The sequence below is a fragment of the Aotus nancymaae genome, unplaced genomic scaffold, assembly GCF_030222135.1.
Source record: "Aotus nancymaae isolate 86718 unplaced genomic scaffold, 86718_ANA_hifiasm-v0.15.2.pri h1tg000041l, whole genome shotgun sequence".
Taxonomy (NCBI): Eukaryota; Metazoa; Chordata; class Mammalia; order Primates; family Aotidae; genus Aotus; species Aotus nancymaae.
Window position 1 is genome coordinate 25,685,697 of NW_026988455.1, and position 14,312 is coordinate 25,700,008.

Here is a 14,312-nt window from a genome sequence, read left to right on the forward strand (position 1 = left end):
CCAACATGGTGAAACCCCATCTCTACTAAAAATACAAAACTCAGCTGGGCGTGGTGGGGCACGCCTGTACTCCCAGCTACTCGGAAGGCTGAGAGAGGAGAATCACTTGAGCTCGGGAGGCAGAGGTTGCAGTGAGCCCAGATTGCACTACTGCACTCCAGCCTGGGCAACAGAGCGAGACTACATCTCAAAAAAAAAAAAAAAAAAAAAAGAGGAAACCAAGAAACTGAAAGTAGTTGTTCCAGCTCTGACACGGCCAGGCAATCCCCAAGGTGAGCCTGGACCATCATGCCACACCAGGTAGGAAGCCACCAGAGACACAGGATCATGTAAAAGGGGAGAGACAACCTGAAGAGGCACTCAACAGCAAACGATCTGGGCTCTAGGAAACAGACATTTGGTGAGCAGCTATGTGCCAGTTATGGTGTTAGATGATTGACAGCTAAAGCATTATCCTCACGGCCCTCTGTCTGAGCGCAGGCACTAGAAGTGCAAGCTCAGACAGGAGACATCCCTGAGAGCACTGAACTGGCACAAACACCATGTTGTCTTCTTACCTGAATCGCTGCCTGGTTTTTGTAACCTCTGCCATAGTACCTTCCACCTCTTCCAAATGTTCTAATCACTGGGGTGGAAATAACTCCTCTTGGACGCCTAAATGAATAAAAAAGGACAACAATAAACACTTAAATCTGTTACAGACATTTACAACAATATCAAATGATTTTAAAGCCATCCAGTCTTACACTTCATGAAGCACTGAATTAACCTATTTATGCAGGAGGTTGCAATTTTTTGGATTTTATCAGACCTTGGTGATGACCTTGAGCAGGATATAAATAACTCCCACATGCTTAGTGTTCCAATAATGGAACACTAGGGATAAACAGGTTAAGTATGATCATAGGGAAGATTTATTCCAAGGAATCAATCTTATTTTTTTGGTTCATATCCATTGCATTTGCAGTCAAATGCTCTACCCCTGAGCTACACCCCCCCATATCCAATGCATTTGATTTGAAAACTAGTACTTTAATACTACTACTTTTAAAAAATTGTTAAGGCACCTGGATAATTGAAAATTGTATGGTTATTTAATAATGGCTACTTAAATAATTATATAATACTATAAATGGGATTGCAAGCATTATAAATGATACTAAAGGCTGGGCACAGGGGCTCACACCTATAATCCCAGCACTTTGAGAGGCCCAGGCGGGTGGACTAATTGAGCTCAGGAGTTCAAGACCAGCCTGGGCAACAAGGCGAAACCGTGTCTCTACCAAAAATACGAAAATTAGCCAGGCATGCTGACGCATGCCTGTGGTCCCAGCTACTTGGGAGGCTGAAGTGGGAGGATTGCTGGAGCCCAGAAAGTCGAGGCTACACTGAACTGTGATTATGCCACTGAACTCCAGCTTGGGTGACAGAGTGAGACCCTGTCTCAAAATAAATACATAAATAAAAACTAAATAATTAAATAAATATAAATGATTTTAAAGAAGAATGTATCTAATGATATAAAAATTTTCCTACTGAACTCCCAAGTCAAAAAAGCAAGTTAGAAGCTGTATTCTTTATTTATATAAAAGACATTCTCACGGTTCAGAACTTACCCTCTAGCTGGTCCTCCGACAGAAACCACCTGCAGGGGGAAAGGCCCCCGGCCCCCACGGCCCCGCCTGCTCCCAGCCCAGTGGCCAACCACAGTGCCAGCTATTTCTAGTTTGCCTCCCTGAGAAGGTATAGGTTGGACTCCTGCACAAAAAATATGTGAAAAGACAAAATCTTTACAATCACAGAATTAAGAATAGCAAAAAGACACAGCAAGAAACATCTTTTCAGTTTTGGTTTACATTTACCGTGAAGCTACTTTCTCCTGCTTTGTAAAATTTTGTATTATGTAGTGTATCTACGTGCACACTATTTGACTTTAAACTATTGCAAAGAACCCATGACAACTGAATTAGGTTCCAACTGCAAATGTGCAAGCCTTTTTAGATAGAAACAGATTCAATAAAGTGTTGTCATCGGTGCGTATGGCATGCCTTCTATATTACCAAGATGGAAATCTGCAAACTCAGAATGTTTTTCTCTTTAGGCAAATACTTCTAGGTTTACTACCTTAACCAAACATCATAGAATCAATAAATCTAGGCTGTATTTCTTATTCTATTTTTAAATTAGAATTTCCTTAAGCAGAGTCACAAATAGAATTTACTAACTTCTTTTAATTGCTGCAAATTATAAGTTTTCTGACCTAAGAAAATTCTCAAATTGCTAACTAGCCGCAAAACTTCAGATTAAAAACAAAAAAATAAACAAAACCAGAGCCCCAAGCATCTTGTTTTCTAACAGTGGGAATGGATTATAATAAACTGTCCTCTTGGTGTTAGCTGTGGCAATTCAGCACTGTCCAACAGAAACCTACAACAAGCTTTATATTTTCTTGTAGCTACATGAAAAATGTACAAAGAAATAGAGGAAAGATGTTTTAATAATGCATTTATTTAACCCCATGTATCCAAAATAATACTATTGCAACAAGTGGTCAAGAAAAAAAATTTTTTTTTTTTTTTTTGAGACAAGGTCTTGCTCTGTCACCCAGGCTGGAGTGCAGTGTCGTGATCATGGCTCACTGCAGCCTTGACCTCCCAGCTCAAGTGATCCTCCCACCTCAGCCTCCTGAGTAGCTGGGACTACAGGTGCGTACAACCACACCTGGCTAACTTTTAAAATTTTTTTGTAGAGGCAATGGTCTCACTATGTTGCCTAGGCTGGTCTTGAACTCCTGCCTCAAGCAATCCTCTCTCCTTGACCTCCCAAAGTGCTGGGATTATAAGTATGAGCCACTGTGCCTGGTTCAAGATAAAAAATGGATGAACTATTTTAGTCTGCTTCCCATTTTAAGTTTTAAAATCTGATATTTTACACATTTTAGCCAGAGCTGAAGTGCTCAACAGAGCATGTGGCCAGCCACTACTATACTGGGCAGTGCAAATCTGAGTTCCAGACACAATTTTAAGAAAGTTAGGAAGCAGGTTGCTTTTCTCATTCCAGTCTAAGAGTTCACTTCTTACCCCACACTATCCATAGTACAGTCTTTCCTCTCCCTCCATCTTTGATCCCAACTACAGGCCAGCTTCAGTTTCAAGGCACTAAAAGGAGCTGAAGCAAATCAAGAAGCAGAGAGAAAACACAGCTGTGAGCTGCATGAGGAGCAGTCACAGAGCAGAGTAGCACCCTGCAGGAGGCTGGTGGGTGGACAGAGGAGGCAGAGGGGCATGCAGCTGCACCAAGGAAAGGAGAGAAAACCTAAGGTTGCAGACAGAAGGGCTGACCCCATCGCCAAGTCTGTCAAGAGTCACCTTTCCACACAGTGTCCCTTGCTGGCCTCCCTAACTAACCCATGTAACTGAGTTGGAAAATCATTGTAGATCAAGAGAGAAAGGCTTGCCCATCCTCAATGTGACTCCAAAAATCACATCTGAATAGTCAGTCCTGTTATATGATTTAATGGGCAGATTTAGATCTGCAGTCTCAAAACGTGGGATTAGGACAAAGACACAGGTCACTGGCTTCCAATTACAGCACCACCACAAGACATTGCTTCCTATGCTAAATGTTAAGACCCTTTTCTCCTTTGCAAGCCTAATACAAATGCAAACAGAAGCACTGGGAATCTACAGTAAACCGCCTTGTTTATATTCCCAACATTAGATCTTTGTTTAAAAATGTTTCTGTGAAACAAACTGTGACAGACTTTTTATGTCAGGAATTCTGTGACCATTAGAATTTTCTATGCAAGTATGATAATCTTTACCAAAAGATGGCTGCTTGGGAAAGAAACGCCACTATTAGTCAGCAGCTCATCCTATGAACACGAGGCGATGGTCAGGTGCACAGAAAGGCTCTGTTCTAGGTGGACACTCAGTGGTCTACCCTGAAAGGAGAGACTGGCCACAGCAGAGCCGCTGCCGAGACCTGAGAGCAGAGAGTCTCGGGAGGAGCGGTCAAGGAGGGTCAGAGCAGGGACCCAGAAGAAAGGCCGTTCTGCTGGAGGAGGGGCTCATGAGGACAGTAGAGGAAGGAAGGCGCCAGACGATGGAGCGAAGGAAGTCCTGGCAGGCAGAAGCTCTGGGAAGGGGTGGGTATAATTACCGCCCTGGGACTTGCTAGTCCTGCTGCTGTCACTGCCTGAGAAGGCTCCGCAGTGTCCCGATGCTGCCGCCACACGGAAGGCACGGTAGGGGCCTGTTGCTACCGTTTCCCCATAGGGGCCTCCAAAGCCACAGACGCCTGTGGGACCCGGGGTAGAGAGAGAGGGGAGAAGTGTAAGGGACAGGACTCAGGGCCCTGCTGGGTGTTCAGGCAGAGTGGCCCCTGCCTCCTCCAGCTGCCGTGGAGGGCTCTCCTGGCCCCTCTCATCACCTCGCTGTCCTGCGCCCATGGTCCCTGGGGACCAGCACTGAAAGGCCACCCTCCCTGCAGTGGGTCATTAAACAGGGCATTGACATGGGGCTCAGGATGGGCCCTGGGAGATGAGTCTGGAAAGATGGCTGTCTCTGACCTGGGTGGGTTTATTTTCCCTTACACATGATAAAAAATATATATATCTTAAAATGTGAGCAGAGTTTTCAGATTGACTGACAGATTTTACGATGCAGCTTTTGCATCAGCATCAGCAGGTCCCTCTCCCCTAATCTCCAGGTCTCCAGGATCAAACTTGCTCCTCATGGACTTGAAGAACTGCTGCTGCGGGATCTCCAAGACCAACAGTGACAAGGTCAACACAACAGATGGGCTTGCCTATAAGGGCTGCACGTTCTTTATAGGCATCTGGCATCTGTTACCCACAGGAACAAGTTCCAATCAACTCACCTGCAAAGCCTCTGCCCCTGCCCTGAGAGGGTGGGACAGGCCCAAAGTGCCGGGGGTATGCAGAGGCAGGGTAGAAGGGCAGGGCAGGAGGTGGCGGGAAAGGGAGCGTGTGGCTCTGCCGGGAGAAGCTGAGCCCCTCGAGGACGCTCTGGCGCATCTTCTCTACCTTGGCAGCCTGCTCAGCCTGGAAGTCAAGGACCAGCATGTGAAAATGCCATCCACAAGGTTTTAATTGAATTTAAATCAACACTAAAGAAATAAGATCTTGACTGTACAGTTGGCCCTCTTTATTCATGAATTCTATGTCTGCAAATTCGCCTACTTGCTAACATTTATCTGTAACCACAAAAATCAATACTCATGGTTGTTTTCTGGTCATCTGCAGACTTGTGCAGAACACGGCAAAAATTTTAGTTGCCTGATGCGCTGATCCCAGCTGAGGTCAAACATGACAACGATTGCCTTCTTGTTTCAGCTCATGCTGAAAACAAAAATCCTTTTCAGAGTTTATTTAGTGTCACATGTTTCACAATTTTGTCCTTTTTTATTGGTGATTTCACTGTTTAAAACGGTCCCCAGCTGAGTGTGGGGGCTTATGCCTGTAATCCCAGCACTTTGGGAAGCCAAGGTGGGCACACTGCTTGAGGTCAGGAGTTCAAGACCAGCTTTGACCAACAGGGCAAAACCCCATCTCTACTAAAAATACAAAAATTAGCTGGGCATGGTGGTGGGCGCCTGTAATCCCAGCTACTCAGGAGGCTGAGCCAGGAGAATCGTTTGAACCCGGGAGGTGGAGGTTGCAGTGAGCCGAGACTATCACATTGCACTCCAGCCTGGGCGACAAGAGTGAAACTCCGTCGCATAATAAAACAAAACAAAACAAATGAACAAATAAAATCGTCCCCAAGTATAGTGCTGAAGTGTTCCTAAATACACAAGGAGGTGGTGATGTGCCTTATGGAGAAAATATATGTTAGAGAAGCTTTGTTCAGGCATGTGTTATGATGCTAGTGGCTATGAGTGCAATAATAATGAATCAACAATCCATATTATATAAGGTGTCTTTAAACAAAAAAAGTACATGAAATAAGATTGTATACTGATTGGTTGACAAAAATATGTGACCAAAGCCTTGAAGGAACCCAGCACCTTGTATTTTCCCTAGGAGCAATGGTTCAGTGTTCACTAATCTGGCATTCAAGGTGAATTTTAGAACATTACACCACAAATAACGAGAAACAATGTTATATCAGGAGCTTGGCCCATCATGGGTACTGAAGTGATATTTAGTGACACTCAGCACTGGGCCTATCCTAAAACAGAATCCTGAAACACAGGATGATAAATATTGTACAAAAGATGACAGATTTAGCCAATGAGCTTTATTTTATTGCAGTTAAAGGCAGCCACCCGGCCCTCGAGCATACCTGACCATCACAGAGGTCGATGAGTGGGGTCTTTTCCCGGCTGGCTTTGAGGAGTTTGGATTGGAAGAGTTTCCCATCAAAATACATCCAAGGACAACAGTGTTCCCAGGGGATTGGCTGTCCGCATGCATCATTTGCAAACAAGGCCATGTCTACTCCACTCATGAAGAGAGCTGATAGCTGAATTCCTCGGGGATCTAGGTTCTCAATCTTTAAATTGAAAAGAGTAATTTCTATGGAATAAGAGTACTACAGAATTGAATTCTTCCAATATCTTACTAAACCTCTCCAAAGTTAACAGAATATTCCTCAACAAAACAGCACCACTAAGAAGTCCTATCATTACCTCATACTGACCTAACACTGGCCTCATCTGAACAGAAATACTTATGTGATTTAACACATTTGAATTTAAGAGACTATTTTATAAGCATACTCAAGTATTTCAGTTTGGGCTTATAAAGCGTTCCATAGTATAGAGTAAGACTGTACTTAAGGCTGACATGTGACAAAATGAGCAATGATGTGTGGTCAACTTAGTCCAGAGCTCCACAATCTATTCATGAAATAACACTTCACATTTCAGATCTGCACACAGGTAATGTATGAACAGAAAGAGTGTCAAAAATGAACACTCTATTAAGATTCTGCATTTTCAAATAGTTACATTAAAAAAATTACTTGGTATAATTACATTCTAAAACAAATTTGTACTTTATATTTGCATTATTTTATATGTCAATGTTTTTAATTGCAACTTGTTAATAAGACTGTCAAAATGTCTTCTGGAGAAATGGATAGCTTATAAATGAAAGAAGACAACGAACTATACATACTACTAGAATTTGCACAGACTTTAACTTCCCTCAGTGTTGAGTGCTGGGTGCCTGCCTTCTGTATGTAGAGCCCATGGTTCAAGTGCCTGAAAAGCAGGGTAAGAAACACTAACACAAGTACAGTCAACTCTTGATCATCTGTATATGAAAGACCTAGTTTGTGGATTATCCAGGATAAAATTTTAGCTCTGCTCTGGCTTCTGTCTTCCTACTTTGGTGGCTTTTCAAGAATGCAATGTTTACAGGAGATCAATCTAAGCAAAGCCTATTTGTGGCAGGTAAAAGGGATTTTCATTAAAGGGAAAAAGGTCATTCTGGTGCCAAATGCTAATAAACTTACAATCATCTGCTGTTTTTGTTGTTTGTGTTAACATTCCCTATTACCAGCTAACACTGTTTCACAACCTTTTTTTAAATTTTAACAATGCAGTTAACCTTCCAAAACCTGAAGAAGTCTGTTCACCAATTTATAAAAGGCATTTACGCCTCTGGATCCTACTGTACAGCACCAGCTTCTCCTTTTCCCATGTAGTTGTTGGAAAGTGAACAAAAAAATGTTCCCTTGGGGGCAGGTAAGGCTGGGGTGATAGGATTCGATGAATTTTTATATTTATATGCCAAGTGGAGGAAGAGAGGTCAAACTAGAACAAAATGGAGAAAATGTACTTAATTCATTTAGACCCCAGCAATCCCCACCTCTGAGCTGCAGAAAGGGAGAATTCTCAAGGCAGAACAAGGGAGCTGACTCTACTGGAAAGTGCCCAAGCAGAGGTGTGGCCCATGAATGATCAGGACACCCATCTCTTGCCCCCTTGCTCTGCAGAAATGACCACAAATCCCTTCCAGTCAGGTGGGACTCTGCTGCTTCTAGCCCAGGGGCCTCCGTGCCCCACTCTCTGCCCTACGCCAGAGAACAGAGAACCCAGGTCAAGGATTAGGGAGAGAAAATGCTGCTCTAAAGTTGTTTGCCTGGCTATCCAAATGTCAAACACGAAATGCCACCAACACCCTCTGTGTAAGCACATGCAGCACCATCCTAACAGTTTCTTTTTGAAACAGAATCTCGCTCTGTCACCCACACTGGAGTACAATGGCGCAATCTTGGCTCACTGCAACCTCCGCCTCCCGGGTTCAAGTGATTCTCCTGCCTCAGCCTCCCAAATAGCTGGGATTATAAACGTGCGCCACCACATCTGGCTAATTTTTGTACTTTTAGTAGAGTCATGTTTTCACTATGTTGGCCACGCTAGTCTTGAACTCGTGGCCTCATGTGATCCACCCGCCTTGGCCTCCCGAAGTGCTGGGATTACAGGCATTAGCCAACACATCCAGCCCCTGCAGTTGTTTCTTAGGAACAGGCTGGTGATCACATCCAGATTCAAACCTTTACAATTAATGTAACTCAACTAATGTAACTCAAAACCATTCACCCGGAAAATGGCTATCTCCACACCAAACTTAAGAAATAGTAGCAGATGTATACGGCACAGAGCGCCCTAGTTAGAACTATTAACCTCCAAATTTGCTGACAGGAAGAATGCAGCAAGGCTACAGTGTGCATACACGTGTGTGTGTATATGCCTGTGTGTGTGTGTGCACGCATGTGTATCAAATGGCCTTAACATTAAAGGATTACATTTTTAAGAATTTTTTGCTGATTTTATTCTCTTTGTAGCAATTGTGAATGGGAGTTTGCTTATGATTTGGCTCTCTGTCTGTTATTGGTGTATAGGAATGCTTGTGATTGCTGCACATGAAGAATTTTTTAAATGATGTTTATAGCTAAGATAATTAGAGGTTTTAATAATGACAACTAGCATTAATCTCAAAGAGAAAAGTTCTTTGAATAAGAGCTTGCATGAACAATCTGAATAAAATCTTGATTGCGGTGTAAATCTGCTTCCTTTGAAAATTTTTTAAACTTACATTACATGGTGCTTTTCTTTCCCTAAATGTTAATTATATAAATAATAATATCTAATATTTATGGAGTACTTAAGAAATATGTATCAAACACTGCTTTTTTCATTGTCATTGTCATCTCTAAACAACACAGAATGCAGGCACCTCTAAATTCCCTTGTACAGACGGGTCACAGTGGGCTCAAGATCACAGAGCTGGTAATTGGGAGAACCCAAATCTGAACCCTTGATTATAAAAATGGCTGCAATACTCACATTCTAATCTCATTCTTTTACATCAATTGAGATAAAATATTCAACATCATCCAAAGTTCATCAACTAGAGAAATACAAAAAGTTCTGACTTTATAAGAAATACAAATACGGAAGTTAATCTCTCTGACCAATTAGCTCAAGAATCAAATTTGAATGACGTTACTTTGTCCAACATCTAATTACTGGGCAACAGACTCTTACTTCGATTTGTCATATTTACCTATATGCAAAATAACTCTTATACATATTACAGACGTTGCACGCCCCTAATACTGTCTTTAAAGCTCTTCACTTTCCTTCCATCTTTTATATTCTGCACTTGGCATGTGAAACTGTTAAAAGAACTTAAGGCAGTTATAGGGATGTCAAGGCAAGGGAGAAAGAAACTGTACAAATATTATAATGGTACAAAGTTCTTTCTCCTCATTATTTACCCACCCTCCTCAGAACACAGGGTCAGTGCTAATTTTACCTTAATTATATTCATGCTGGTAACCTAGGAGAAGGGCTTAAAAAATATAACAGGAAAAATGAGGGTCATCAATCACTGTCACAGGTATTCAAGGAGCCACATGGAACACTCTCAATTATTCATGGACATGGCGGACGAAGAAAGCATGGATGAGATGAAATTCTTAAAAATTCATTGTAACTAACAGTTTCAGTGTCTTTTCCTATCAAACCTCCCATTAAAAAAAGTTAACAAGAGTCCTAACTATCAGCACTGGGTTTTTCCTTCCTCTTTTCCTCCTCTGATGGCCAACCACAGAGTGGATGATAAATGGCAGAAGAGAAACAGGGTCTGGGCAATCCACAAACTGAGTAGCAGGCCCAGACACACCAGTTAACAGTCAAGAGTTGACTATATCACAAACCATGAAATAGTGTATTACAACAAAGCATTGTTGTTGCTTTTGATATTGCACAAAATTTTAGTGGTTAAATGAAAAGGCAATTTTAGAATTTAATTTTCTATCACTGAATTTTAGAACCCTCAGCTCTGCATAGGAATTTTTGTAGCATTTAAATAATGATCATTCCTATCAATTCTCAATCTGATGATAGCTGAGAGGATCTTAAATCTTAAAAAACAAAAAAGCAAACAACTGCCTTTCCCCTCAATAAATGCTATTCTTCCTTATAGGTCTTTCAGAATTTATACTAATCATGAAAATGAAGCACTTACAGGTGTAGGCTGTTCTTATTAAAGGGAACTGTCGACCTCCAGACAAGCAAGACCCAGAGGATCGATGAGTCAGACTGAAGTTTACTATATATACCTATGCCTTTCTGAGCACATCTCTACAAATGTCTGGCTTTAGATGAAGAACCAGGAGAAAACCATGAAAGCACTAAGATCTCAAAAGAACCAAAATGAAAGCTTAGAGTGTGATTGTCAAAAGTTATATCCTATGTGTTGATCCAAAAATGAAAAGGATATGAGATATAAGATGAACTTTGAGTAAAAGTAACTTGATGGTGAATAAGGCTTAGTGGGCATACCTGATACCTGGCGGTCTGATTTTCAGAACTGGGATGTCAATACTGATGTAATAATCTATATAAGAGAAACAGGAGTAGAGGTAGAGGGATGGCACCACACTCTAGCAAAAGTATCTCCAACCCCCTGAAGCACAGTCTGTGACGAAGACGGTGGTGATGAGACAAACCAGGTGAGGATACGGGGAAGGACCTGACTTAGCACCAGCCACACTGCCTGACAGGGACACCTGACCAAACATTGAAAACAGAAACATAAATTCAAAAACATTAAAAATGATAATTTCTGTCTAACAAACAGAAAAGCTTGATCTACAAAGCAAAGAATATAATTTGAAGTGAATTCTCCTAAGTTTTGGTTTTTTTACTTAGCTTATTTCTAAGTCATAAGAAGTCTCAGGTGAGCTCCACACACAGTTGAGGAGGGTCACTTAACAGCAAATTACTCAATTTAACATGATAATTTAGAGAAAACTAGAATTTATTAAGCAACAACTATTGAATACTGAAAATCTATAAAGCGAGCCTAAAATTCCCCTGCTGGAAAGAATGCCTTCATAAAGAATGCCAAAAAGATCTAAGGTGAAGGCAATTTTGTGGAAAGAGATTAACTGATTACAAATCAAACTCTGTAAAACAAAACAAAACAAAAGAACTGATGGCAAAGAAAAAAACAAAATCCTATACATTGAAAAGAAAAGGCTGATCTACTAATTTAACCAGCTTTGAAAAGTCTTGAACTTTCTAAAATTTAATATGGAAATTAGAAAGCAATTACAACCATGTGAACCAGGTAACTAATGAAAGTATACTGAAAAAGATATTCACACTGAAAAATTAGGTGACAACTTGAAGAAAAATCAATATTGTTAAAACAAAGAACAAAAGGAATTACTAGAAGGCAAAATTAAAAGGAATATGATGTTAAATGCTGACTTAAAGGGGCACAGAAATGATGATCTAACATCGTTCTTCAAGTGGTTTTTTATAAGGGATTTTATAATACTAGAGGGGCAAAGAATATTTTTTAGAGAAAACTAATGTTGTAATTAGGAACAGTGAAATGAAATAAGAAAAAGAATCCTCGCTAGATGTTAGAAAATTCTTAAGATCAAGCCCTCTCAGGGTTTGGAATCCATCCCCTCCTAATATATAAAAAGCAAGTTTATTTTATGACGTAATAAATAAGAATAAACACCCAATGGTAAACAAGGGGAAATCATTCTCTGACAACAGTGGGACTAACCATTTCCAAACTGGGGATAGCAAATCCGTAACTAGAAAGGAATATTCAGTATTCCTTCTGCCATGAAGGCAATCGATCAAGTTCTTATCATATTAGTATTATTAGTTTAGTGCACTAAAGCAATTAAAGAATTAGCAATTCTGCCTGTTGAAAGTTAGCTGTATTACACCAAAATCCAAAGCGAGATTGTCCAAGACAAGGCAATGAAGCTGATAAATTACCTTGAGTTCCTGGAGCTGATCAGGCTCGTAGAGTTTGGGGGACAGCGCCTGAGCCAGGAAGGCATCCAGCTCCTGACGCCGGAGGATGCGTGCTCCTGGCCACTGCACCATGTACCTGGTGAGGGGCAGAAACGAAAGGTTGGTAATTACTGAGTGGTCAGTTGTCACAGGGACAAGCCCAGTGGGAGGTTCTAGGTAAATTCCGGATGAGGTGAGCTAAGAAGACCCACGTGATTTCTTATCAGCTTTTCTATTTTCACTTGATGATGCAGTTATGAATGAAAACATAATCACCCAAGATGATCAGAATGTTTTGCTTTCGAATAATTGAAATTGTGCATAGTGAAAACTAGCTGGTCAGTGATTTTTGATACAACTTCACTCTTGTGAAGTATTTAAACTCTGAAAGTACATTCTAAGTACCAATTTTCAGGTTTCATTCATTTTTTGTTCAAGCCAGGATACCCAGGGGGCAGACCCTAGGTACAAATAAGAAGAGAAATCCCGAGATGAAAAGCAAAGACCATTGCCTAGCCACTCTGCAGCTGCAGGTCCACAGAGCAGGTAAACAACCAAAGATGGGGTCAGTACCACAAGGTGAGGGGGAGTCAGACTCAAGAAAAGCAATGCATAGGACCATCACTAGAGTCACAGTAAAATGTGTGCACCCTGAAGTGGCTGCTGAAGGACAATCAATCTCCAAATCTTCAACTTCAACTAGAACAGGTCTGCCTGAGAGTCTCCTTCCCTTCTCGGTAACAGCGCTGCCTGAATCACAAACACCCTAGAGCACTGTGCAAGCACAACCCCAAGGAGTGTCTGGGCATGAGAAAGTAAAGGGCTAATTATAATGACTTAATCATAAACCTTTCTGAAGTCTAAGGGTTCCCAGTTCTTTGCATTCAATAAACTTGAAGGATGATCTAATCAAGTTGCCAGCTGATCACTAAAAATAACTTCTGATGATAGATTACTACGTGATTTCTGGCAAATAACTCAAAAGGAGTTCAGAGAACTGTGACATGCTTAACAAAGTTCTTTCCATTCCCATCTACAGAGTAAGTTTGCTCAGTGCTTAAAATCTGAGTTTTAAATCTGAGTTTTAACAAAACCCAAGGTCAGAGTTGGTGCTGAGCACTAAATTATTCTTGTATTAATTAATATTCATCCATGGGAACACAAACTAAGTAGGAGAGGTTCTAGACAGCTCACTGAGATATATTTTCAGTTGAAGCCCAAAGTGGAAAGTTTATGTGCTTGCTAGGTGCCAAGGCATAAGCGCTTTACACACTTTAACTCATCTACTGTCATAGAAACTCTGAGGCAGGAATAATAATTATCCCATTTTAGAGAAGGGGAAACTGAGGCACAGAGCGCTTATATACGTCATGGTCAAATTAATGTGGCAAAAGTAGGATGTAAATGCAATCTCAAGGTGAACAAACAGCGAATGTTACATTTGTATGGTATTTACATTTGATCAGATACATAAAAGAATGATGTGAAAGTTTTATTTAATTAAACCATCAATAATTGCAATGACAAAAATCACATCCTTTACAAAAGGTTTATGACTGGCACATCACTAGAAAAAGCAAAAACTAAACTGCCTTAAGGAGCAATGAGAAGACCATCATACTTCTTTTGTGGGGCTCCACCCCAAAGGCATCACTTGACTCTAATCATGAAGAAACATCTGTCCAATAGAAATTGATAATAGTCCACAAAAGAATAAAAAAAAGCTATGAGCTGGCTGCCTGTGTTTGTAAAAAGAAGGTTACTGGAGCATGGCCATGCCCATTCATTTCTGTCTTGCTGATGGCCATCTCAACAGTGCTGAAGAGATGACACAGGTGTTTCTGGTATCACTGTTGAGAAAGGGCTGGCATTCGCTGCCAGGCGCCAGGCCCCAGGCACCAAGACGAGCAAACAAAAGAGCAGGATTGGAAGCAATGCCACGAGGACCAGCTGCATGGCTTCTTCCCTGTCCTTGCATCTCAGTGCCCACATAGAGCAGGCCACAA

The 14,312-nt window shown here is 41.2% G+C and overlaps 1 protein-coding gene across 4 annotated transcripts in view; it reads right to left on the bottom strand.

Annotated features, from left to right (window-relative positions):
• FAM120A (family with sequence similarity 120 member A) overlaps positions 1-14,312 on the bottom strand; it is a 118,773-nt gene that overhangs the window by 8,502 nt on the left and 95,959 nt on the right. For 3 of the 4 annotated variants that reach the window (XM_021671900.2, XM_012463587.3, XM_064361595.1), the window contains exons 12-17: positions 12,289-12,403; positions 6,309-6,518; positions 4,882-5,065; positions 4,162-4,299; positions 1,617-1,758; positions 558-654 (exon numbers count right to left, since the gene is read on the bottom strand). In XM_021671900.2, the coding sequence (XP_021527575.1) occupies positions 558-654; positions 1,617-1,758; positions 4,162-4,299; positions 4,882-5,065; positions 6,309-6,518; positions 12,289-12,403 (886 nt within the window). The remainder of the gene's footprint in view (positions 1-557; positions 655-1,616; positions 1,759-4,161; positions 4,300-4,881; positions 5,066-6,308; positions 6,519-12,288; positions 12,404-14,312) is intronic. The other variant, XM_064361594.1, reaches the window with a different exon arrangement.